The sequence below is a fragment of the Capra hircus genome, chromosome 28, assembly GCF_001704415.2.
Source record: "Capra hircus breed San Clemente chromosome 28, ASM170441v1, whole genome shotgun sequence".
Classification (NCBI taxonomy): Eukaryota; Metazoa; Chordata; class Mammalia; order Artiodactyla; family Bovidae; genus Capra; species Capra hircus.
Window position 1 is genome coordinate 37,325,267 of NC_030835.1, and position 26,590 is coordinate 37,351,856.

At 38.4% G+C, this 26,590-nt stretch overlaps 1 protein-coding gene across 7 annotated transcripts in view; it reads left to right on the forward strand.

The window, feature by feature from the left end:
• The window catches only part of ARID4B (AT-rich interaction domain 4B), a 139,422-nt gene that overhangs the window by 29,777 nt on the left and 83,055 nt on the right, over positions 1-26,590 (forward strand). For all 7 annotated transcript variants that reach the window (XM_018042288.1, XM_018042291.1, XM_018042292.1 and 4 more), the window contains exon 3: positions 25,401-25,511. In XM_018042288.1, coding sequence (XP_017897777.1) covers positions 25,401-25,511 — 111 coding nt within the window. The remainder of the gene's footprint in view (positions 1-25,400; positions 25,512-26,590) is intronic.

Genomic DNA, 26,590 nt, shown 5'->3' on the forward strand with positions numbered 1-26,590 from the left:
TATACCTAATCCTTTTTTTCCCCCCTCATACTTCAAGGATAAAATAATTTATTGTCATTATTACAAAGGATGGACAGTTACTTTTTCAGTTTCAGATTTCTGGGCAAGTGATAATGGTTTTTAGTTTGAAAACTAAAAAGGCAATATTTGTATGCTGCAGTATTAAGAGAAATTGCGCTGATACCTGCCATTTACTTTAAAGTCCCTGTGCTATAATTCCAGCATCTGCCGCAGCTGAGTCTGGTTCTGATACGTGGTCTCTTTCTTCAAACCCGGTTAGCGTGCTTTGTAATTTTTATTAAAGGCTGGACATGATGTACTGGGTAAAAGGAACTGAGGCTTTTAATAGGTGGGTTTATGTTTATTGTATGAAAGCTAAGCTTTGTTTACTGTTGGTATAGCTGTAGATGTCAGGCTAAAATTTTCTTTGGTGTCCTTGCTTTTGTCTTCGGGTTTTCCTAGAGATTTCTTAAGTGAGTCTGATACATGCAGTTCTTTCATTTGTAATCCGCTGTTACTATGCAGGAGTTCTCCGGATATCAGCCAAGGTGTGGGGGGAGGGGATGCGTTCCATAGCCCTGTAATCAGGTCTCATTCTTTGGTGCACTGGTGTCCCTTGGCTATGACCTTCTCAGGTGCTTCTCCTTAGATGAGACTGGAAGGCTTGAGGGGGCTGGAGTTGGGTATTTTACTTAGCCAGGTCAGTTAGCTAACTAGCCAAGTCACTTCAGTCGTGTCTGACTCTGTGCAACACCATAGTTGGCAGCCCACCAGGCTCCGCCGTCTCTGGGATTCTCCAGGCAAAAACACTGGAGTGGGTTGCCATTTCCTTCTCCAATGCGTGAAAGTGAAAGTGAAGTCGCTCAGTCGTGTCTGACTCTTAGCGACCCCATGGACTGCAGCCCACCAGGCTCCTCTGCCCATGGGATTTTCCAGGCAAGAGTACTGGAGTGGGGTGCCATTGCCTTCTCCGAGCCAGGTCAGTTAGGCTCTAGTAAAACCCCAACAGATTAGGCTCTGATTGTTTCTCTTGAGGGCAAGTTTTGTTAAGAAGAATAGACTGCTTTGGCCATGTTTCAAAACGGGTAAAAAAGTTCTCTCTCTCCCTGCCAGAGCATCAGGGAGATTTTTCTCTGATATTCGCTGTGAGAACCTCATTCCTTTGTGAGTCCTCATTTCGAGTGCCTGAAGTGTGGGGGCTCCCTGAATACTGAGTCCCCTTGGAGTTTTTAACTCACAATGTCCACAGTGAGCCTCCAGCACTTCATCGCCGACACCTGACTCGTTCCAGCAGGGGTTCCTTTTCCTGCGCTCCTGCTTCTCTGATAAATTGTGGTTTTCTGTATTTGCCTGTTTGTCTCCAATTTTGGGGGCAGTGGTTGGTTCTGTAACCTCAGTTCTCTAATACATCTAAGAAGCCTGCTGCTATTCAGTTTGTTTTTTTTCTTGTGGGAATGGGAGTGATGACTACTGATCGCCTTACAGGCTAGATGGGAAACTGCAAGTCTTTAGCCGCTTTCTTTAAATATGAGTGGTTCACAGGTAGGTGGAGGGATGGTGGAAAGATACATCATGAAGTGAGTAGAGTAAAAACACTGATGGGAGAATCTGTGTGCTCTGACCAACAAAAGGTAAGACCCATACAGAACATTGTCTGGAAACTCAGAAAAGCCTTTATATTTGAGCAGAACTTTGTCAAATGAATAGGAGTTTCCAGATGGAAAACTAGAAGGTGGGATGCTCTGCGGCCAGAGGCCCTCTGTGCTGGGAGAACTGGAAGTGGTGAAAGCCTGGCATGGCTGGAGCACAGAGGCTATTCCTGCCTGATTCTTGCTTCTGAATATTTGATTAGAATACACTTTCCAGTACCCACACCTCTCCAGTTCCTTGCTTTAGGGCCAGTACTCGCAGTTGGAGTGCTCATCTTTTACTTTGGCCTAACCCTCAGCCAAGCATCTTGGTGGGGTTTTCATAAGGAAAAAAAATGGTTCCAGGGGTATTATAATACAGTATAAAAGTTTTTCAAACTTTTTTTGAACACACATTTTGTGTAACAGCCCCATATATACACACATAAACAATGGAAACACACGTTTCACAAAGTAATAATTATGCCATGTTTATTTTACTCTGGTATTTTCTTATCTTTTCTACTTCTTTTTTTTTTTTTTCTACTTCATTTTTAAAAACTGCTACTGAGGACCCACCAGATTCCATTCACAGTCTGTTAAGAGGGTTTGACTCACAGTTTGAAAACTCCTTGTGTAAGGGAATCATGATACGTCAGGTAGTACTCTCAGAGTACTGCCAGAATTATCCCCCAATTTTTTATTCAACTGTAAATGGTATCATCTTGAAATTTTAATTTCTGATTGTTTTGTATATGGGAATACAGTTGATTTAGCTATGTTGATTATGAACCCTGTGATCTTGCTAAAACCGCCAAGTATTAGTTAGTTCCATGGGTTTTTTTCTGTAGATTATCATGTCTGTTTTAAATGTTTCATAGACTTCACCAGTGAAGCTTTTTGGGTATGGTTTTCTTTGTGAGAAAGTTTTACACTGCAGATTCAATTTTTAAAATAGATCGTCTGTTTCAGTTTTCGTTTCTTACTGAATGTGCTGCTGTTGTAGTTTCTTTCAAGGGATTTGTCCATTTTCTCTAAATTGTTGAATTTATTGGCATGAAATTGATCGTAATATTCCTTTATTATCCTTTTAATATTTGTACGCTCTGTAGTGATATCACTTCCTTTATTCCTGATAATGGTAACTTGCATCTTTCCTCTTTTTTTCATGATCCATTTGTCTAGATTAGCAATTTTGTTGATCTCAAGAAGTCAGATTTTGTTTCTTGATTTTCTCTATTTTTCTATTTTCATTAATATTCATGTTAATTTTTATATCTTCTACTTCCGGTTTAATTTGTTGTTTTCTTCCTAGTTTCTTAAGGTACAAGTTGAAGGCCATTGCTTTGAAAAGTCCCTTTTTTATGCACGTTTAGTGCTATGAATACACGCCTAGGTGCTGCTTTAGCAATGTCCCACACTTTGCACTGCGCTGTATTTTTGTTTTCATTCTGTTCAGAATACTTTTTAATTTTCCATTTTATTTCTTCATTTACTCATGGGTTATTTTGACATGTGTTACTAAATTTCCAAATGTTTGTAGACTTTTCAGAGATTTTTCTGTTATTGGTTTTTAAATTAATTCCATTTTGGTCATACTTTGTGTAACCTAAATGCCTTCAAACTTATCTGGTCCTTAATTGTGACTCAGAATATATTCTTGGTAAATGTTTTGTGCACGTTTGAAGAGAATGTATATTTTCTTTGTGTTGGGTTCAGGTTGAGTTTGTTGATAGCGTTACTTACTTTTACTTGGGATTTGTTGAACTTCTTGGATCCCTGCTGCTGCTAAGTCACTTCAGTCGTGTCCGACTCTGTGCGACCCCAGAGATGGCAGCCCACCAGGCTCTCCCGTCCCTGGGATTCTCCAGGCAAGAACACTGGAGTGGGTTGCCATTTCCTTCTCCAATGCGTGAAAGTGAAAAGTGAAAGTGAAGTCGCTGAGTCGTATCCGACTCTTCGCGACCCTGTGGGCTGCAGCCTACCAGGCTCCTCCGTCCATGGGATTTTCCAGGCAAGAGTGCTGGAGTGGGTTGCCATTCTTGGATCCCTACCTACATTAATAGTTTTTGTCTAGTTTGGAAACACTTTGGCTATAATTTCTTGAAAAATTCTTTATTTTTTTCTCTTTCCTTAGGGACTCCAGCAACATGTTTGTTAGACTTTTGAAAGTTGTGCGGCACCTTCCTCATGCTCCTCTCATTTTTTGTAGAGAGATGGGGGTTCTTCTTTCTGTATATTTTGAATAATTTCTATTACTGTGTCTTCAAGTTCACTGATCTTTTCCTCATCTAGTGTTTTTTAACCTCAGATTTGTAGTTTTCATATTTAGAAATTTGAGTCCTTTAAAAATAGTTTCTATTGTTTTTGTTTGACTTTTTGAACGTATGGAATACACTTACAAGTAATTGATGTCCTTAGGTGCTAATTCTAACATTTGTGACAGTTCTGGATCAGTTTTGAGTGATTGGTTATTCTCACTGTGGATCATGTTTTCCTACCTCTTACGCCTTTTAATCTTTGATCGGATGCCAGATATTGTGACTTCTGCCATTTTGGGTACTAAATATTTCTACAGTTCTATAAATCTTCCTGGACTTTTTCTTACGATGTAAAGTTACTTGGATACAGTTTGATCTTTTGGGATCTTACTTTTAAAATTTGTTAGGCAGGTCAGGAGCTCAGACAAGGGCTGTTTAATTATTTTCTGCTACTAAGATAAGACCTTCCTGGGTACACTACCCAGTGTCCCATAAATTATGAGTCTTTTTAGTTTGACTGGCAGGAACAGACACTTTTTTTGGCTTCATGTTGCCAAAATAACCAGGCACTGTTCCATTTAATCCTTTCTGGTGGTTCTTTGCATGGCCTTGGTTGATTTCCTCCCATGCATGTGCTGGTCCTCTGCTGAATTGTTGAGGGCAACTCTTTGCCCTTCTCCAGGATTCTCTTTCTGTGCAGCACTCTCCTTCCTGGTAGTCTGTTGTATGAATTCTGGCTACTTTGGCCTCCCTAGACTCTTATCTCTGCTTCTTCAAAGATGTCTTAGACTTTTGCCTCAGTTCCCTTTCGTTGTTCCGTGGCCTGCTAGCTCTCAGGTCAGTAAAGGAAAAAAGTGAAAGTCGCTCAGTCGTGCTGACTCTTGTGATCCAGGCCAGAATACTGGAGTGGGTAGCTGTAACCTTCTCCAGGGTATCTTCCCAGCCCAGGGATTGAACTGAGGTCTCCTGCATTGCAGGCACATTCTGCCGTCTGAGCCACCAGGGAAACTTTTACTCACCTTATTTGTTTTCTGTCTTTTGAAGAATCTCTGTCCTTTTTGGCCTGAGGTTCAGTGACTTGAAAGCAGTGTGTTTGAAGAATTTTGTTTTTTGTTTTAGGCTGGAGAGTGAATCTGGTTGCTTGTTACTCCACTTTGGCTGAAAGAGGAGACTAATAAGTTCTTTAAAAGAAAATATCTTATACACTAAAAAGAAATCAGTAAGTCAAGATTCCAGAAACCACAGAAATGGTGCATCAAAATTTATGCCGCATGCCTGTTGAAGAAATTATCAGTTTAGGGCCTTCTATTCGTGGGATTGGAGCTGATAATATTAAGTTTGTGAGTTAGACAAAAGGTCAGGTTGTCATTAAGAGTTTCATTCCTTTATGTATTTATTCCTCTATTTACTTGTACCTTCTTTTACGTTATCTCATTGAGACTATGGAAGCATTTAGGTTAGCGTCATAAATGTTAGGATTTTATGCTGATGATAGTTAATAGAAGGTTTGCATTTTTTGGTAATAATTTGAATAGCTGACAGAGGATGAGATGGTTGGATGGCATCACCGACTCAATGGACATGAGTTTGAGCAAGCTCTGGGAGTTGGTGATGGACAGGGAGGCCTGGCGTGCTGCAGTCTCTGGGGCTGCAAAGAGTCAGACACGACTGAGGGCTGAACTGTATGGTACTGAATGGCTGTATTACTTGAGGGTACTCTAAAACTTAGGTTCTGGGGAACTTTTGGGAAAAGTGAGTCACTTCTAGATACTCAGTACATTTTGTGCCTTTTTCTAACATCCGGCCTTAAACTTTTTGACTGGAACTCTTAAATAATGTCTTGGTATTTCAGTATTGTCTAAAAGATTGTTGTAAACTTAATTTGACCCTATTCTTGATGATAGTGACTGTATTGATAAACCTTCGTGCCCACTTAAATCTGAGATGCAAGAATAAATACAGAAGTATTTATACATTGCCTGTTCTCTGGTTAACCAAATATAGCATTTTAATCTTTGTGGAAGAAGTGTAATTACTTTCTTTTGATAACCAGGATAATGACAATACGGCCTTTTGACAATAGGGTTAATGACAGTAGGTTATGCAGTAAATAGGGAGATTTTGGCAAAGTTAAAAACCAAGTTGAGGTGAAAATTCAAGTCATTTTCAACTAAATCACTTAATATTTAGTTAAAATAGTGAGCAATAGTCACATTATATTTTTAAAGATATTCTTGTCATATAAGTATGAAAAGGTGAAAGCCAGTGAAATAACTAATTGAATTTCACTATCAGATCAGTTTATCACATTGCACCTTAAGATGATTTTACATTGTACTTGGAGATAGAGTGTTAGGCCTTATAGATTTCTTTCTTTTTTTTTTTTACTTTACAATACTGTATTGGTTTTGCTATACATTAACATGAATCCACCATGGGTGTTACATCTGTTCCCCATCCCGAACCCCCCTCCCCCCTCCCTCCCCCTCCCATCCCGTCCCTCTGGGTCATCCCAGTGCACCAGCCCCAGTACCCTGTATCATGCATTGAACCTGGACTGGTGATTCGTTTCACATGTGATAATATACATGTTTCAATGCCATTCTCCCAAAGACCCTATATAATTAATGGGGGATTCATTTAAAATACAGGAAGAATTTCATTTCCTTAGAATCTAATTTAATTTTTTTTAAGAAAGTACAGTATTGACAAGAAAATGCATAATTGATAACCTTAAAGTATGCATTAGATACTAAAATTTAGTATTTATAAACCTTAAAGTATACATTAAATACTAAAATTTAGTATTTATAGCTATAATAAAATAAACATTTCACTTGGTTTCTCGTTATTATAAAAAACTCATTATAGAAAATTTAGAAAAGTAGACAGAAAAAAGGAGAAGGCGATGGCACCCCACTCCAGTAGGACAGAGGAGCCTGGAGGCTGCAGTCCACGGGGTCGCGAAGAGGCGGATGCGACCGAGCGACTTCCCTTTCACTTTTCACTTTCACGCATTGGAGAAGGAAACGGCACCCCACTCCAGTGTTCTTACTGGAGAATCCCAGGGACGGGGGAACCTGGTGGCCTGCCGTCTTTGGGGTCACACAGAGTCGGACACAACTGAAGTGACTTAGCAGCAGCAGCAGCAGACAGAAAAAAGATTACTCATAATTCAGACATTGTAGAGGTAACTGCTATTAACATTTTATTATATCCTTTTAAGTCTTTACCTGTGTGTGTGTGTGTATTTAGAATGGTTGTTATAATTTTTCTTTTAACCATTTTTGACGGTGACTCCTAAATGAGTATTTTAATTTGTATTTTAGTTATAGGTAAATTTTTAAATGGTGATAGATTGTTACTACCTGATAGCACAGAATGACATTGAGTAAAAATCTGAATTTAAGCTCTTTTCCTGCCTCTGATTAGCTGTGACCTTAAAACCACTTAAAGTTCTGCCTCTGTTTGCTTTATTAAACCAGTGGGTAATAGTAATTTTCCTGTTTGCCTACATAAAGAAAGTGAAGGCATTAGTCACCCAACTCATGTCTGACTCTTTGTGACCCCGTGGACTGTAACCCGCCAGGTTCCTCTATCAGTGGAATTTTCCAGGCCAGAATACTGGAGTGGGTAGCCATTTCCTTCTCTAAGGGATCTTTTCAACCCAGGGATCGAACCCAGGTTTCCTGCATTGCAGGCAGATTCTTTACTGTCTGAGGCATCAAGGAAGCTGACATTTGCCTAAGAGGTTTTGTTTTTTGATGGAAATGAAAGTGCTTTTAAAAGATGTGTTGTCAAATGTATTATTTTGTTATAATATTGAATAATATCTAGGTAGTAAATATTTCCATATCTGGTTAAATCTGATTTAACTCAGGTTTTCTTGTTCTCTCCCTTTCTCCCATTTTAATTAGGTAATCTTTATGAAAACCATGCCACAATAGAAATTCGTATTTTTTAGATCTCTTGGAAGCACAAGCTTCACTGTGTGTATGTCTGTATATATCTAAATAGATACACATGTATATAGGCATATCTATAGATCTCTAAAAGTTCCGTCTTTAATTGCAGGGTCTTCAGAGACCTGCAGAAACACTTTTTTTTTTTCTTTTTCTTTTCCAGAAACACTTTTGTGACTTTCAGGATAATTATCCCTATATATAAAGTAGTCTTCATCCATTGTTTACAGCATCTTTGTTTACCTACTTGTGCTTTCAAAATCTGACACTCATTGAACTAATTTTCTGTTGACTGAGTTTACATACTGTTATTCCAAAGTCTAACGAGCAGAACGTTGCTGTTTGCTAGTTGTATCCACTGGAGTAATCTAGAGCAAAATATTACCTTCTGTGAGTTAGAGACAGCAGTGAGGGATAAAATCAGTACAGGGCTAAAGTAAGGCTGTTGAGAATATGAATAAGTAAAGTCAGGGTTGTGAACAGTTTCACGTGATGTCACAGTGTTAAGGGCAGACCCTTGTTACACCATTATGCTTTACGTAGTGATTGTGTTTTTGATGACTTTAATTCCTCATGTGCCACCAAATTCTAGTATTTTAGTGTTTTTCCTTATTTCATACTGCTGCTGCTAAGTCGCTTCAGTCGTGTCCAACTCTGTGCGACCCCATAGACAGCAGCCCACCAGGCTCCCCCGTCCCTGGGATTCTCCAGACAAGAACACTGGAGTGGGTTGCCATTGGTTTCTCCAATGCATGAAAGTGAAAAGTGAAAGGGAAGTCACTCAGTCGTGTCCGACTCTTAGCGACCTCATGGACTGCAGCCCACCAGGCTCCTCCGTCCATGGGATTTTCCAGGCAAGAGTCCTGGAGTGGGGTGCCATTGCCTTCTCTGTTATTTCATACTAGATCCCCTTGTTCCTGAATCATTGTGCATATCCCAAGGCTATTATTTTACCCAAATAGGAAAGTTTGTGTGTGTGTGATGCAAGAATATATATTTTAAAAGGCATTGTAAACTGCAGTGCATTGGGAAAATATAAGATAATTGATCTTCAGTAAATAGTAAAACTCAATAAATGGTTTTTCACCTTAAGTTTCTGATATATGTGGCACAGAGAATCTGCAGTTCCCATGTCAGCTTTACCAGGAATACACACAATATCTAGCTCTATTTGCATCTTGAAGTGTGCACATGAAACCCTCTGGACTTCCCTGGTTGTACTGCCAGTGACTTCTTCAGTCCAGCCTGCTCAGGCAGGTTCAGTGGGCGCCGAGTGAAAGGTTTGTTGCCACCTGGAAACAGAGGCTTGGGAATCCTGGAGGCCAGTGATGCGATCCCAGTCACTCTCCAGCTGCCGTTACTGCTGCTTGAAATTTCATTTTTACAAACTCGGGTCCCCGTGTGCCATGCCACCACCACTGCTACCAAATAGGAAAGTTTTAAGGATCATTTTTGTGCCTGAGAATTACTCCCTTATTGACAATATTGATACATAGCAGGGTTAGTAATATATCACTTTCTCTTCATTTATGCCTAGCTCTACTATTTAAAACATTTCTCCGTGGTCTTTAAATGATATAAAGAAAAGATTTGTTAGATATCACCCAGCTTTCCTAGAGTTGCCGACCACTGAATTAAATATGAAAAACTCCTGCTCACTTTGTGGCATGCTGTATAGAGTTGTCTTGGTGAGAAGTAATCTGGTGGCAAGTTATCCCTTCAGTCTGTAGACTCTGTGACTTTTTATTCTGGGTTCACGTTTGAAACCATATTGTTTTTTTATGTTTTTATATCTTAACGTGTAAACTAACAATTAGAAGTTACTTAGGGCTCTCTGTAACTTAGTTCGAACTGTGAGAGGTCATGACTGTCCTCCTTGAAGTGCTTTCCCAGTGTCCTTGAAGTAGATTTGGCATGTGCCAAAGCGCCTGATTTGGGTGGTGGTCCTTCGTTGGTGACAGCACACCACTTTCCCTTAATGCACTGACTGTCAGTGTAGGTGCCCTGCCCTTCGTGGGTCAAGGACTGAGCGTGTGATTTAAGTTACACTTACTGGCTGTATTACAAAGAATAAGAAAATGAAGATGAAATAGTACTAAAATCTTTTATATTATTAATGGATCCAGTAAGAATAGCATAAACATGGCAGATTTGTTGGTCTGGTCAGTGTTTTTAACCGTTACGTGACTGTCAGAGAACTCTGAATTGAAGTAAGAGTGCATTGGAACTCCTCAAGGCCACCCTCAGGTTTGGTAATTGGTTGAGAGAACTCACAGGACTTGGTGTATAGTTGTACTTAGGCTTAAGAATACAAAGTGTAATCAGCAAAAGGAAAGGATGCTTGGAGTGAAGTGTTGGGGAAGCCAGGTGCAGGCTTCCAGTCTTCTTTCAGTAGTCACAGGACGCAGGTAATTCTTCTAGCAGTGAATTGTGACAGCATATCGCAACTGTTGCCAACAGGAAAGCTTGTTAGAGACACAGCACCTAGGGTTTTTACTGGGGACTAGGAGCCTGGTGGGCTGCAGTCCATGGGGTCGCGAAGAGTCAGACACAACTGAGCAACTTCACTTTCCCTTTTCACTTTCATGCATTGGAGAAGGAAATGGCAACCCACTCCAGTGTTCTTGCTTGGAGAATCCCAGGGACGGGGGAGCCTGGTGGGCTGCCGTCTGGGATCGCACAGAGTCGGACACGACTGAAGCGACTTAGTAGCAGCAGCAGCAGTCACTTAGAAAGCCCATACCGGGCGCATAGTGGAATCAAAGCAGATATTTAGCATAAACTATTATTTGTACATATAGTTTAGGCACAGTGAGCCACTCTTATCAATTAATTGTGAGAACCCTCCCGAAATTCAGGTTCCCACAACCTCCCAGATGCTGTCCAAGGGCCAACCTTGAAAGTAGGCCAAAAATAGCAGTCAGGCCTGCTGTGTTAACTCTTTTCATAGAGATAGCTTAGCTTTCACTTTTCTTAGCTTTTTGTCTTTGCATTGGTAACTTTATCTCTGTTTCTCATTTCTTCACTAGAATCTTCTTAAGCCATTTTTCTATATTCTATATTTTATTATTTTTTGGTCACGCCATGCCACGCAGCACGTGGGATCTTAGTTACCAACCAGGGATCGAACCCATGCCCCCTGCAGTGGAAGGGGGAAGACTTAACCACTGGACCACCAGTGAAGTCCTGATATTATATTATTTTAAATACATATTTTCATTGTGTTATTTCATTCTGTGTCTGTTACCTGTTTGTTTTTTTTTTTCATTATCATCATCATGGCATCTCTCAAGTCTTTAAAGTTTTAGTTGCTCAATTGTGTCTGACTTTTTGTGACCCCATGGACTATCCTGCCAGGCTCCTCTGTCCATGGAATTCTGCAGGCAAGAATAGTGGAGTGGGTAGCCATTTCCTTCTCCAGGGATTCTTCCTGATCCAGGGATAGAACCGGGTCTCCTGCATTGCAGGTGGAGTCTTTACCACTGAGCCGCCTGGGAAGCCCCAAGTCTTTAAATGGTAGCTGTGATTTCCCAGATTGCTTTCACCTTGAGTGTTCCTCCCATGTTACCTCATACCATATCAGTCAGGAAACCAAGTAGAGAGTCTGTTAGTTGCTGAATATATCTAGTCCAAGTTCCTAGAGAAATAGCCTCTATATCATTGGTTTTCAAACTGTGGGACATCTGAGTTCTCTGGAAAATTCGTTTAAAAACAGATTGCTGATTCCGTCCCCCAGAGTTTCTGATTCAGGATGCCTAGAGTGGGGCCTGAGACTTTGCATTTCTGGCAAGTTCCTGGGTGATGTCAGTGGTGTTGGTCCCGGTGGCATACTTTAACAACCTCTTTTCTCGTTTATGATAAAATGTAAACTCATGCACACCAGCATCCTGTGCTCTGTGGAACGTGTGTGTGCGATGCCTGACCCAGTGCTGAGAGCGAGCGAACAGTCGGCGGCACTGTTGCCAGCCTGTGTGTGTGCACCTGCTACTTCTCTTTCGAGACGCTCGTGGGACACACGCTCATGTAGATCAGCCTAAGAGATGGTTACTAGAAAAGCACACTTTCTTATCTGTTTTAAAGATAAATCATAGAGCCCTCATATTTTTATGTGCTCAGGGAATCTTCCCCACATCACTTGGAATTTATCATGTCACCTGGGTAATTACAGTCCAGTGGATTCTTTCTTCAATATTTTCTTGGGGACAGTCGGTTAGTAAGGGAAATGCTAGAATTTAAGAGCTCTATTGGCTTCCCTCTCCAGCTGGGAATGCTTTATGGAAGGGAGTACCATTGGAATGTTTCTCATGACTGCAGTCGTGTCCGAGGATCATAAAGTGGCAGTTTAGCTGGTGACAAGATGGGCATGGTCATCATAAAAGACAGCAAGGCGGGTTTGATACTGAAATTCTGGGAATGTACTGATCCACCTGGGGTCTTACTTTCACTGCAGTCTTTCAGGATTGTGAATCAAATTAGTTTGAGGTTTCTGAGATTTTAATTTGAAAGTTTTGGCAACTCCCCAGCCCCCATCCAAATCATGCTATCTGGAGTATATGATAGTAAATGTATCCAGTTAGTCTTCTCACTGTCACAGTCCTTGAAGAGTTACTTAAAAAAAATTTCCTTTTGACAACATTGCTGAACTTGGAGAGCGTTGTACTACTAGGTCAGATAAACCTAACACATATTAGATATTATCACTTAAAGGTTAGAATATTTTTAAAAATAAGTGAACATATAGATTAATTTGAACTTGTAGGGGGGAAATTCTTTTGTCTTTAAACATTGATTTGTTCTTTTGCTTATTATGTCCAATGGGATAATGAATTTTTGAAGACAGGAAAAGTATATTTTGTTTTTTGCATATTCTGGGCACCTCACCAGGAACTGCCTACTGGTAGCTCAGTTTTGATCTGGTTTGATTGATTGATTGGTTCATTCATTCACTTAACTAGTGTTTTATTGAGTAGTTATTATTTCTACTTTATTTTTTTTGTACAGCTTGTGGGATCTTAGTTCTCCAACCAAGTGTCAAACCCAGGCCCCAGCAGTGAAAGCGCCAAGTCCTGACTGGGACCTCCAGGGATTCTCTGTCCCTTACTTATTCTTGACTAGCACTCTTTCTGTCTTCGGATTTGGCAAGATATTCTAAGTTTTGAAAAATGTGACTGGAAAAAGTGGAGAAGTCTGTTGAAAATAGAAACTATTGTTTTTTTAGTATAAATATATTTTTAATAAGTTGATAAGAGTGTAGAGCCAGACCTATAAAGGCCTGTAAGTTGATTTTTAAAAATTGAAGACCAGAAGTTGTATTTTAGTGTTGTTTTCTAATGCTGCTGTAATAATGACTGATGACTTTCAATAACGTCTTAAAATGTTTTTTCCATAGGAAAGATAACCAAAATGCACATAATAGTGGTTTCCTTGTAGAGGAAGCAGGGTCAGTGGTGTTGGGAGTTTTACAGTTGATGGTAATCTTAAGAGATGTTTTACTATGATATTTCTTTCACATCTTAAACATTCCTGGCAAATATTTTCACATTAAATAATAAAGTTAAAATGACTATAAAAAAATCTGGTGTTTTACTTTGTATGTCCATATTTCATTATTCCTTATTGGTCTTCTAGAATTTTATATATTGTGACGATTTCACTTAAAATTTGAAACTGGAATTGGTTTCCTATTTGTATGAATAGGATCTAAGTCCTAATTAGCCCAGGAAGTTATGGATGCTCAGTAAATGTAGACTTGATACAACATTTTATGTCTTCTTTCTGATGTGTTTAATTAAGGCTATTTTGGTTACAGTAATAGAAACCATCTCAATTATTGGAAGCCAAAAAGTGAATTTATTTTATGGATACTGAGTACCTGCAAGTAGAGAGCCCAGTCAGGTTTGAGGAGAGATTTAACTTTTGGAAAGCTAGCAGAAACTAAGTCTAGTGGTTCTCTCAGTCACTTAACAGACACACACGCTCATATGTGTCCCTTTTTTCCTCTACATGTCTGTCCTTTTTTCTTTATTACTGTTTCTCTTTCTTTGCAGACTGGTTTTCTCTCCTCCCTATACATGTCAGAAAATGGCTAACAGGTTTTTATCACCTTGCTCTACCAGAAAATTGACAAGTCTTTCAGTTTTGAATTCTTAACAGGGAGAACCTGTTTGGCACTCTGTATATCAGATTGCTGACAATCTGTATAATCAAATTCTTATACCTCTTTGTTAAGAGAAATAATCTGACAATTGGTGCTTGTTGCATTAGCAGCTTATTCTTTATAAAACTATATGGATTCTTTTTAACTAAAAATCTGATCATCTCATAAGTCATAAACTGCATTTTAGATTTGTCAGCATATGACAATTTTATGTGCAATAGGTAACTTTGTTATGCATTTTCATATTATATGATTTACTTACAGAATATATAGATACACATCATATGTTTACTTTATTACTGTTAGCAATTCCACTTTGCAAATGTGAAATTAGGCTCAGAGAAGTTAAATAACATGTCCCAAAGGTCACATGCGGGCTTCTCTGGTGGCTCAGTGGTAAGGAATCCACCTGCTAATGCAGGAGACCCAGGTTCGATCCCTGGTCTGGAAAGATCCTTTGGAGAAGGAAATGGCAACCCACTCCAGTATTCTTGCCTGGGAAATCCCACAGACAGAGGAGCCTGGCGGGCTACTGTCCTTGGGGCTGCAAAAGAGTTGGCCATGACTTAGCAGCTAAACAGCAACAACAAAGGCCACATAGATGTGGAGTTTGAACCCAGATACTCTTTATTCCAGAGCTCATGCTTTTGACCTCTCGGTATATAAGGTTCCTCCCAATTTATCTCTTTGTTTTTGAAGTGTGAATAATTTTTACCTTAAGGAAAATCCCATTTAGCAGGGCTTAACTAATGTCTAACTTCTGTGGTTCAATAAATGATTCCTGAATTCCTCTTGTATATAGGTACAATTCTAGGACTGGGATATCTGAAGATAGACAAATAAGATGCAGTTTCTGCTTTAAGTTGCTCAATCTAGGAGAGAAGACAGATACAAATCACTAAAATAGAATGTGAAATGTTCATCTTCACAGAATGTTTGTACCCATTTGGACCAAGCAGAGCTAGTATTGTAGTATGGCAGTGAGTATTGTAGCATTGGTTTACCAAAAGGACTACCTTGGGCTCTGAAATTAGAGTGCATTCTATGGCTTAGAATTTCTGTTTATTACATATTATATGGTTCAGTTTCTTTTGCTCACTAGACAAAGAATGGATAGATTTTCAAGTGATCAGAGACTGTGGTTTGCTTTTGATGGCTTCTTTCAAGGTCATATCTGTGCATGTCTTGTCTGTATATTTCTTTTTGGCTATGCTCTGTGGCTTGTGAAAGCATGCAGTCCTAACCATTGGACTTCCAGGGAATTCCCAAGGTCGTATTCTTGAGAATGTAAAACCAGACAAAAACGTGGTTGGTGAACAGACAGCCATCAGGTGGGAAAATAGCTGTAGCTTCACTAGTGGTGGAATGAATCCATCGTTGGTTGGCCCAGGACCCAGATCTCTGTGTGAGGCCCAGTTCTCTGGCAGTAGGAGTTGATATACAGAGGTGGAGTCCTGCAAGCTCCAGAGTGATTCGTCCTGCAAAGCTCTGTCTTGCGCATGGGCAATAGAGCAGAAACTGCATCTGAGCAGATTGTGGAACAGGACTGTTTTGTTTCTTGGGTGTTGGTCTGTGGTTTCCCAGCTGCTTAAAGGAAGTGGAGAAAATCAGTATGAGATTGAAACTAATATAAAATTGCCAATATTTGACCTTTTTTGATTTCAGAAAAATAGCAATTTCATATGATTTCATCTAATATTTGCTAAGTGTTTTTTTACTCAGGACCTGTCAGTCTCCAAAAGTTTCTGAACATGCTACCTAATTTAAAACTCTCAAGCACCCTACACGATGAGTCCACAGAGAGGAAACCAAAAATCAAAGTGTCGGGGTGACATACACCCAAAGACATACCCAGAGTTATTCAGTAAATGAATTGCAGTCTCTTGTTCCAAAACCAGAGTGTGTTCAAATTTGCCAGGATCTTAATCTGTACGTTGAGCAGTTCAAGTAGACAGCAGCCATTCTGAAATCAGATGACAAATAAGTGATGGCTTGTATCCAGAGAGCTAGTGAACCAAGACCCAAACCCCAAGTCCACATGGCCAGACATAAATCATTACAGTGCCAGCTTATGGTTTTTGTTTGTGCTTCTGAGTTTTGAACTGGCTGTAACCTTCACTTTTGAACTGTGGTGTTGAAGAAGACTCTTGAGAGTCCCTTGAACTGCAAGGAGATCCAACCAGTCCATCCTAAAGGAGATCAGTCCTGGGTGTTCATTGGAAGGACTGATGTTGAAGCTGAAACTCCAGTACTTTGACCACCTGATGCGAAGAGCTGACTCATTTGAAAAGACCCTGATGCTGGGAAAGATCAAAGGCAGGAGGAAAAGGGGGTGACAGAGGATGAGATGGCTGGATGGCATCACCGACTGAATGGACATGGGTTTGGCTAAACTCCGGGAGTTGGTGATGGACAGGGAGGCCTGGTGTGCTGCAGTTCATGGTGTCTCAAAAAGTCAGACACGACTGAGCGACTGAACTGAACTGAACCTTCGAGATTATTAAAGTTTAAACATTATATATAAGCATGGTATGTTCTGAGTGATGTTATGCTAAAGTAGATTCATTTGAATAAGGTTTTGATTTCACTAGCAAGATAACAGATAAGTTTAACTTCTCTGAGGGCAAAATAAATTGTCTACCTTTATGTTACATGGAGAAAGTCGCTTTGCTTTTTGGCACACAGAATAATGTCTTAAATACAGGTGGCACTTAATAAATGTCCTTCCCAGTATATTTCTCTCTTACTTCTTTGCAGATGATGAGCATTCTAGTTAGAATGTCTTTTTTGAGTTATTTAAGTTTCCAGGAGTATGCAGACAACCCCTCTGTGAATATGTAGGTCTCTCTCTGGTTAATAGACGTGGGTCTAAAGTTTACTTATAAATAATTTGTAGTTCCAGCTCACAAGGTAACTTAAATTTTAGGAAGAAAATTAATAAATACGTACCATCCAGAGAAGATTCTTGTGCTTGGAGGAAAGGGTTGGTGTTGTTTTTTTGTTTTGTTTTTTTTTAATATGGAAGAACTTTTACAGTTCAGTTTTTTAAAAAATGAGGAACTCTGATAAAGAACACATAATGAGGTGGATGAAACTGCAGCCTATTTTACAGAGTAAAGTAAGCCAGGAAGAAAAACAATAATACAGTATACTAACGCATATTTATGGAATTTAGAAAGATGGTAACGATAACCCTGTATGCAAGACAGCATACACAGATGTATAGAACAGTCTTTTGGACTCTGTGGGAGAGGGCGAGGGTGGGATGATATGAGAGAATGGCATTGAAACATGTAAATTATCACATGTGAAACGAATCGCCAGTCCAGGTTCGATGCATGAGACAGGGTACCCGGGGCTGGTGCGCTGGGATGATCCAGAGGGATGGGATGCAGAGTGGGGTTCAGGATGGGGAACACATGTACACCCATGGCAGATTCATGTCAATGTATGACAAAACCAATACAATATTGTAAAGTAAAATAAAACTGAAAAATAAAACCTAAAGAAAAAAGAACACATATGAGCAGTTAATAGGAAAAATATACAAATATCCAATAAATACATACTGTTTAAAAATAATTTTTTTCATGTATTTCTTTTTTTTTTTAACAACAAAAGGAAGCCTGTTGTTTATTATTATTGCTGGTTATAATTAGTATCCAGAGTAGGGACAATGTATTATATAAAATGTTCAGGTTTCAATAAAAATATTGGACACTTATAATGTTACAAGAAAGTAAGACTCTTATACAAAGTTGCAGGTTACAAAATAAATTTTAAAATCAATTGTATTTCGATACACTGGCAATGAATACTCTAAAAACAAAATTAATAAAAATATCAAAAAGAATAAAACACTTGTTCAGTTGCTAAAGAAGCACAAGAGTTAAATTAAAAAATCAGAAAATATTTCTGAAAGAAATTAAGAAAGGCCTAAATAAATGGAAAGACCCCACGTTCATGGATTGGAAGACCTAAAATACTGTTAAGATGGCCTGTGCCCTTGTGCTTAGCCACTCAGTCATGTCCAACTCTTTGAGACCTCAGGGAGGGACTGTAACCCGCCAGGCTCCTCTATCCCATGGGATTTCCCAGGCAAGAATGCTGGAGTGGGTTGCCATTTTCTTCTCCAGGGCATGTATTTCAACTTTATAGTACGCAGAATTCATATAATCTCTATATATGTATTCATACATTGGGTTGGCAGAAAAGTTCTTTTGGATTTTTGCATAACATCTTATTGCTGTCTTCAGACTTGGAGAGCAAGCTGCAGACATGATGTCCTTTCACCCCTAAATACTGCAGAGCATGCTGCTGCTAAGTCACTTCAGTCGTGTCCGACTCTGTGCGACCCCACAGACGGCAGCAGACACTCCTCCTTATCGTGCATTCAACTGTCTAAATCGGAAAGTCGACATTGGTGTAATACTACCATCCTAGTCTGAGACCGTTTCAGAGTTCACCAACTTTCCTAATAAGTCTTTTTTCTTTTCTGGCCCATGCTCAGTCTAGGACTACACGTTACATTTGATTATCACGTCTCTTCAGAGTGCTTCAATTTGAAAGTCTTTCCCAGTTTTCACTATATTTCATGTCCTTTAGCATGTTAAGGAATACAGACCTTATATTCTATGCATCTAATTTTTCTCATCGTCAAAGTCATTCTTGACATGTATATCACAGAAAGGATGTGCTTTTGTTCTCCGTGCATGGCGTCATTCCACTACTGATAATTGAATCATATGCCAGGAATATGTCAATATCCCGTTCTTTATCACACCTTCACTCATCAGTTTAGGATCTGTTGACAACTCTATGAAATCAATCACCATGATGGTTGCTAAAAGATAATTCTCTGTTTCCATCATTCTTGCTACATTTATTAACATTTTACTGTAAGAAAGAGCTTTCCTCTTTCTACATTTTTTTGTTTATTCATCATTCATTCATTTCCTTGTCAATATAGAATCATAGCTGCAAGTTTTACTGAGTGGGTTTTGATTTTTCACCTGAATATAATTTACTTACACACACACACATCTTAAGTCATTCACTTTTGATATATACATATATCCCCTAACAAGATTATGGGATGGCCAGTACTTACTTTGCTGCTGAAGGTTTCCCTCATTTGGCCAGTAGGAGCCCCTTCAAGGTGGCTCCTTATGTCCCTTTGAAATGTTCCGATTATTCATTGAGCATTTCTTTACCTTCTGCCATAAGATATTTTAGATTCTGCTTGTACTTTCTCTGCCCAAGTTTGAAATTAGCTGTTTCTCCAAGGATCCTTGGTACCTTTTGATGTAGTATGGGTTCATCTGTTCGAATTATCTCCATTATTGTTTTAATGCCTCTTTGAGATCGTCGCATATAAAAAGGTGGTTTTCATAGATTTATTATCACACTGTGTGTTTAAATACATTTATTTACTGAGAATTTTAGTATCAAATTTAATATCTTGATTCTCTTGGCTACACTGGCACTGCCTTAGTAATCAATTTGAATGCTTACTGTTTTTAAAAAATACTTCAATAAAATGTCATCTAGCATGTTTTCCTTTTTGAAAAATATATCTTGAGTAACTGAATATTTCTTAGGCAGTGCCAACGTTAGTCATTTGGAGCACTGATTAAACTGTTATCTCTCTTAAACTTGCATATATCATGTACTGTAGCCCAAGGCACATAAGAGATTATTGTTGATTCATTTGAGTACTTATATATTTCCATGGCATTTTGGCTTCTTGAAGGATTATTATCCACCAATAGCTAATTTAAAATTTGCTTATGCTTTTTAGTGTTTCCATGGAATTTAATGGTTTTTAGGTGCCAGTTAGGACACTTGGTAGATTGACTAGAAAAATAATTGTTTAAGCAGTGCTGAAATAACTGTGAGGTAGCTGTTGCCTTGACAACTGGAAAACTGTTCTGTTTGCTAAACAAAGGGATGGTAATTTAGTCATTTAATTTCCTTTTTGGCACGGAGGTAGTTTAGAAAAACATTTTATTTTAGCCTCTGAGATGGTCTGTATTTTTTACCAAAAGCAGCAGAACAAAAAAAGAAGGTAAGAGGTTTGTTGTTTTGTTTTTTTTTTCTGGTGGTATACATTGCACACCTTACAGGGTTGGTGTTGGTCAAAAGTATCTTGGTAAATCTGACATGCTTCTTTGAATAGCTCTGCTTTGGATCAAAGTACAGTAGCCTCAAAAGAGAGGTGTATAATCTTGGTAATCTTCCTGCTACACTAAAGGACTCTGATAGACTTTTTCTAGCATCCCCACTAACACTTAACCTCTCCTCCTACTAGAATTCAACATGATTGCTTTATTTCTGAATTGAACAGGGGGATACTATTTTAAAGATTCCTTATCCATATATACAGTTGTACTGGAATCTGTTTTATTTATGTGGAATCTCTTTTGTATAGAACTTAAGCTTTTTTTAAAATTCACAATTGTACCTCCAGAATATTGAATAATAACAGCCTTTATTTAGTATTGTATGCTGGGTCCTGTTCTAATAAGCACTTTAAATGTAGCGGTTCAAGCTTCATCCCTGTGAGATAGTCAGTATTTATTGTGTCTAGAGGCAAGGTTATCTGGCTGCTCCGTGGTAGATTTGAATGTAAGCATCTAATTCAAGAGCCTGTGCTCTTAATTACTGTATTATACTGATTCTCATTAATAGAGTCACTCCAAACACACTGGAGAATATAGACAAGTATTACTAAGAATGTTCAAAATAAACCCTCTTCCCAGTGACTTAACAGATTATAATATTTTGAGTATTATAATTGATAATTGTGGGAGCCAGATTATAAGGCAGAGTTATCACACAGTTATATCTTCTTTTCTTAATATGTGTGAAATATTCCTTAGTTTATATTTTATTTTTTTCCTTAGTTTATATTTTAAAAAGTAAAGTGCTACATGCCAAATGTAAAAAACAAAAAATAAACGTTTTTTTAGAGCAAAACAGAGAACATACTTTGAATAAAGTATTTTCATTTCCACACCCCTTCTTTCCAGTCCCTTTCTGATAGGGTAATCACTCTTTAATAGCTGTCTTCAGCTTTAAGGTGCATGTTTTTCTGTGTGTATACTGTATCAAATATATTTTTGATTATTCCTGCATTTCTAGAGCATAAAAAGTATAACAGGTTAAAGATATGTACATATTACCAGTTACTCGGTACTGTGCTCTCATTAGATTTAAGGCTGAAGAAATACTCTATTCTGAGGAGTAGTGGCACTGGTTGGAAAAGTGAGAAAAGTGGTTTAACGTTCTCTTTGCCCTAATTTATCATGAGTAGTCATGTAAAATGAGGTTTTGCCTCTCCCATTTTAAAAAGAAAAACAAGGAGGGGGAGCCAAATTCGAATTTACATTGGTTTAATGACTTTTTTTGCCCACACATGCAGTGTTTCGTAATAGGAATTGTGAATATTTAAATACTTTGGGCATCATAACTGATTACTTTTAATACTAGTCCTGTTTTTCTGATACGGATGGACACTGAAGTTTAGGGAGGTTCTGAAGCCTGTGCAGATGCACCTAGTTAGCATAATGAATAGAGCTGGGATTAGGACCGTGTCTTCTGCTTTGAGAACCTGTGCTGTGAGTCTCACATTACGCTAGTTATAGAGTGATAATTTATGATGTGCTAAAATTACATACTGGACATGGAACAACAGACTGGTCCCAAATAGGAAAAGGAGTACGTCAAGGCTGTCTATTGTCACCCTGCTTGTTTAACTTATATGCGGAGTACATCACGAGAAACGCTGGGCTGGAAGAGACACAAGCTGGAATCAAGATTGCTGGGAGAAATTGGCTCAGAGGATAAAGCATCTGCCTGGAATGCAGGAGACCCAGGTTCGATCCCTGGGTCGGGAAGATCCCCTGGAGAAGGAAATGGCAACCCACTCCAGTACTCTTGCCTGGAGAATCCCATGGAGGGAGGAGCCTGGTAGGCTACAGTCCATGGGGTCACAGAGAGTTGGACACAACTGAGTGACTTCATTCAGATATGCAGAAGACACCACTCTTATGGCAGAAAGTGAAGAGGAGCTAAAGAGCCTCTTGATGAAAGTGAAAGAGGAGAGTGAAAAGGTTGCCTTAAAGCTCAACATTCAGAAAACTAAGATCATGGCATCTGGTCCCATCACTTCATGGAAAGTCCCTTGGACAGCAAGGAGATCCAACCAGTCCATTCTGAAGGAGATCAGTCCTGGGTGTTCATTGGAAGGACTGATGCTAAAGCTGAAACTCCAGTACTTTGGCCACCTCATGCAAAGAGTTGACTCATTGGAAAAGACCCTGATGCTGGGAGAGATTGGAGGCAGGAGAAGAAGGGGACGACAGAGGATGAGATGGCTGGATGGTATCACCGACTCTACGGACATGAGTCTGAGTGAACCCCGGGAGTTGGTGATGGACAGGGAGGCCTGGCGTGCTGCGATTCATGGGGTCGCAAAGAGTCAGACACGACTGAGCAACTGAACTGAACTGAAAATTGCATACGGGCTTCCCTGGTAGCTCAGCGATAAAGAATCTGCCTGCCAACCAGAGAAGATGCGAGTTTAGTTCCTGGGTTGGAAAGATCCCCTGCAGAAGGAAATGGCAACCCACTCCATATACTTGCATGGGAAATCCCATGGAGAGAGAAAAGCCTGGTGGGCTGCAGTCTGTGGGTTCACAAAGAGTCAGGCGCAACTTAGTGACTAAACAACAACAAAATTATATACACAAATCTGACCATGTATGTTGTGAGTTTCATTTGTTTTTCTGTAGAAATTCATGTTCTGGTTAGCATAGTTTTACTTCCAGACAATTAATGTGTCTCAATATCCCATTCTGACCATCTGTGTAGCTCCAACCTGTGTTAAAATGCAGGCTTGTTAAACAAATGTTTACAGAATTCAGATTATTCATCCGAATAATTAAGAGAAATTAGAGACAAAAAAGTAACTTACCTATGATGATACCAAAAAAAAGAGAGAGAGAGACAAATTAAAATCAGGGCATAGATCTTTGCTTTTCTTAGGCTCTTTTGAAAAATTAACACTGTTCTAACAATGTATTTAGCAAGTTTTTTTAAACTTCAACTTTCCTTTGCAAGTATTTTTCTAATAGACATTTTCTTTATGTAGTTTGCTAATTCCTTTTCTTGTGTTCTAGTGTGAAGGAAGGAAAATATTACTCCTTGAAAGTAATAATTTGCCCTCATGAAATCTGAGCTAATTATTACTCTTTTCTATCTACATGGATTTCCATGTTGGTTACAATGTGGCTTTGATTTGGAGGAAAAATCACCTTTCTCAAATTCAAGCTGAATAAATCTGCTCAGTAAGCATAGTTATTGTTTGCTAATGTTGGGTTGTTGCCAATGTTTGATATGAATATTAGTGAAAGGAACCCTTAAATGAGTTTATGTGTGCTAGTAGTCTAAATAATATCACTGTTCTGTTTCACCCCCCGCCCCGCCTTTTTGGTTTAGAATTCTCTGTAATAAAAGTACCTAAAAAGCATATCATTTCTTAAATATTTATTTGTTCCTGATCGGGCACGAACATGTACTTTTAGATGACCTCTGATTCTTTCGGTATTTCACAATTTCTGGTTCCTCATTAATTTTTATTGAACCAAACTATTTATCTGTGAAAATAAAATTTTGCTGGCTAATGAGGCAGGAAGTATTAATGCGAGAGGTTGTGAGTTGTGGAGGTTAATGGGCCTTATGGTCATGAAGCAGCCCCTTTATCTGGGCTTCTTTAGCAATAACACAAAATTTATCAATTGAATTGATGTCTTTTTGACAATTTCTGAGTGAAGTGCTGCAAATTCCTTTTCATATTCTTGCTAAAATAAAGCCACTAGCCTGTCTGGAATTAAATCAAAATTTTGACCAAGAAAGGTGATATTTTAAGAGGGCTCAGCCATAAGGTAGAAATGCATTTATTAAATTTAGGTGCAAAGACTAGTACAGAGTTATCAAATTGTAGTTCATGGTATCAGCATATTTAAAAAATAACAATTCAGAAATGATTATCTTTCTTTGAGGGTATACTTCTGCTATAGCATAAATTGAAATATAATCATTTTCTTAAGTAGATTTAAGAAGTCATATACTTGATATGTTTTAAGTATTTATTTTAAAAATATGTGAGGCAAATGGCCATTAAGGAGGATGACCTGATATGTTTAGTTGTAACTCCTTTTTTTGGTTTCTGGTACCTCCCCACCTTTCAAAAAGTTATTAAAATTATTTGCTATCTTTATGATAATTTTTGTTGTACCATTAGAATATTTTTTTAGAGATAGATCTCTTCTGTGTGTATTAGCCAGAACTATCAGGGGTAAATTTATTTTAAGATCCAAATGAAATTGATGTTCTCATTAGTTATTGCTGTATAATAGTATTTTTCCCCCTTGTATTCTATGGAATTTCTGCAGGATGTTAATAGATGTTAATTTTAAAAAAGGATTCTTTGGACAAATAGACTGGGAAATAATGAGACAGAATGGGAATTCATTCAATAAACTGATATTCCCAGACTCCCAACTCTTTTTTTTTTTTTTTCTGATGGTGCATCTTGGTATATTAGTTTTCCTTGTAAAACATTTAGGAGAAGTTACTTGTATGATCTTTGTCTGTGGAATTGATTAATGTAAGTAGAACCCCTTAGAACTATAGCTCCTGTGCAGAAAAAGAACCTGATTATAAAAAACCAGCTAGATTAGGACTATTAAAATTAAATCACAGTGAAAAAGCTTAGAATAATATTTATTGTAGACGAGAAGTAAACAGTGAATTCATGCCAAAGCAGTTGAGACATTTTGGCTGATTTTTACTTGAGATTTTTCAAATTGGATTTCTTTGTTCAGTTTTCAACAATAGTTTGAATCCATGTGGTTTTCCCTACCCTCTTTTATACTGTTCTACCTAAGAGTCATCTTGATAGGGAGGTGTTCTGAATTTGGGTGGCTGCCAAGATAATAGCCTAAATATGAAAAGAAATTTTCTTTGAGCTTTAAGGATGTTCCTTTTCTTTCAGTGGTTATTTAGTAAAGAAAATTTGAATAAAAGAGTGGATAGAATGATACGTACTTGTGATTGAGCTAATTCTTATCATGGACCATGTGTGTTTTATGTAGAGAAAAAAAGATGCCTTTGTATCTTCTTTGATGTACATTTTGGTACATGTAAATAGACCTTATGTATTTTACTTATTTTTAAGTTAGAGTATTTTATAGATTGTTCTTGTTAACAATACATTCATGTATTATAACTTTTATAGCTGTAACAGGATTAGATCAGCCATTCTACAGTCTGATTGGGGGAAAGAACTCGAAAGTTTAAATCTAATAATAAGTTTTTGCATTTTTAGGCGCTTGATGAACCTCCCTATTTGACAGTGGGCACTGATGTGAGTGCTAAATACAGAGGAGCCTTTTGTGAAGCCAAGATCAAGACAGCAAAAAGACTTGTCAAAGTCAAGGTACAGTATATGTAGATTTTATCAAGTATATATTTAGTATTTGACATCTGAACTTTTATTTGGTGAATGTATTAAGAATTCTTTCTTCTGCAAGTTGAGTTCAGTTTCTAAGAGTAAAGATTGTAAAAATAACTGAAAAGAAAGCATTATTTGTGATTCTTAAGTGTTCTAATTGGAATGAAATTAGATGATCATAATTGGTATTTTCAATGCCATTTCACTACAGACATGGTCATATTTGTATTGTTAGCCTTTTAGAACTGGAAAGGACCTTAGAAGTCATGTAGTTTAATTTGTTAATTTTATCCTGAGGAAAATGAGGCTCAATAAAAGGTCAGTGATTTGTCCAGGGCCATTCTGGAAAATTAGTGACATAATGGGAATTAGAATAGTACATCAATTTTAAGACCCTTCCCCATTTTAACCATGAAACTGAGATGTGGTTTATAACTGATGATGGTGGGTCTCGTTGTTGATTCCCTATCTTCTGCTTTTCTTGAAAAAATCTTGCTAATTATTTATTGACTTGCAAACTGTGCAGGTGGGAAGGAGGATGGGGATATGAGAATGGCCTTGTCTCTTTTCCAGAGATTTAGAATCCAGGTTAGCAGATACCCCATAAAATATTGTTTTGAACGTCACCAGTAAAACAGCCACAGAGGTGTTGTACGTGAGCTCTCAGAGCTGCTTCCATGCTTGTCTGCCTTGGTTCTTTCCTTATGCATGGATATGCTGAAAAAAGCTTCGGGGTGATGCTAATTGACACTGCTAGTTAAGAACCATTGTGACAGGGCCTTTAAATTAACTGTAAGCCTGTAGGATGCTGATCTGGTCCCCCTCCCTGCCTTCAGGTTTCACATGCTTGGTGTACCTAAGCTTCTGTAGTGCCTTTTCCTGTTCTGACTTCACACGCTGGTGTTCTCTGAGCACTCATTTTTGCCATTACTATCTTGTAGATGAAGAGAAAGTTTTTTAAATCAGTTTTCTCACTCTTTCAGGCAGAGCTACTGAGAGCACATGTAATACCTTAGTGTGAATTAGACAGAAATCTCTCCCTTTGGAGAGAAGTGGAACTTCTC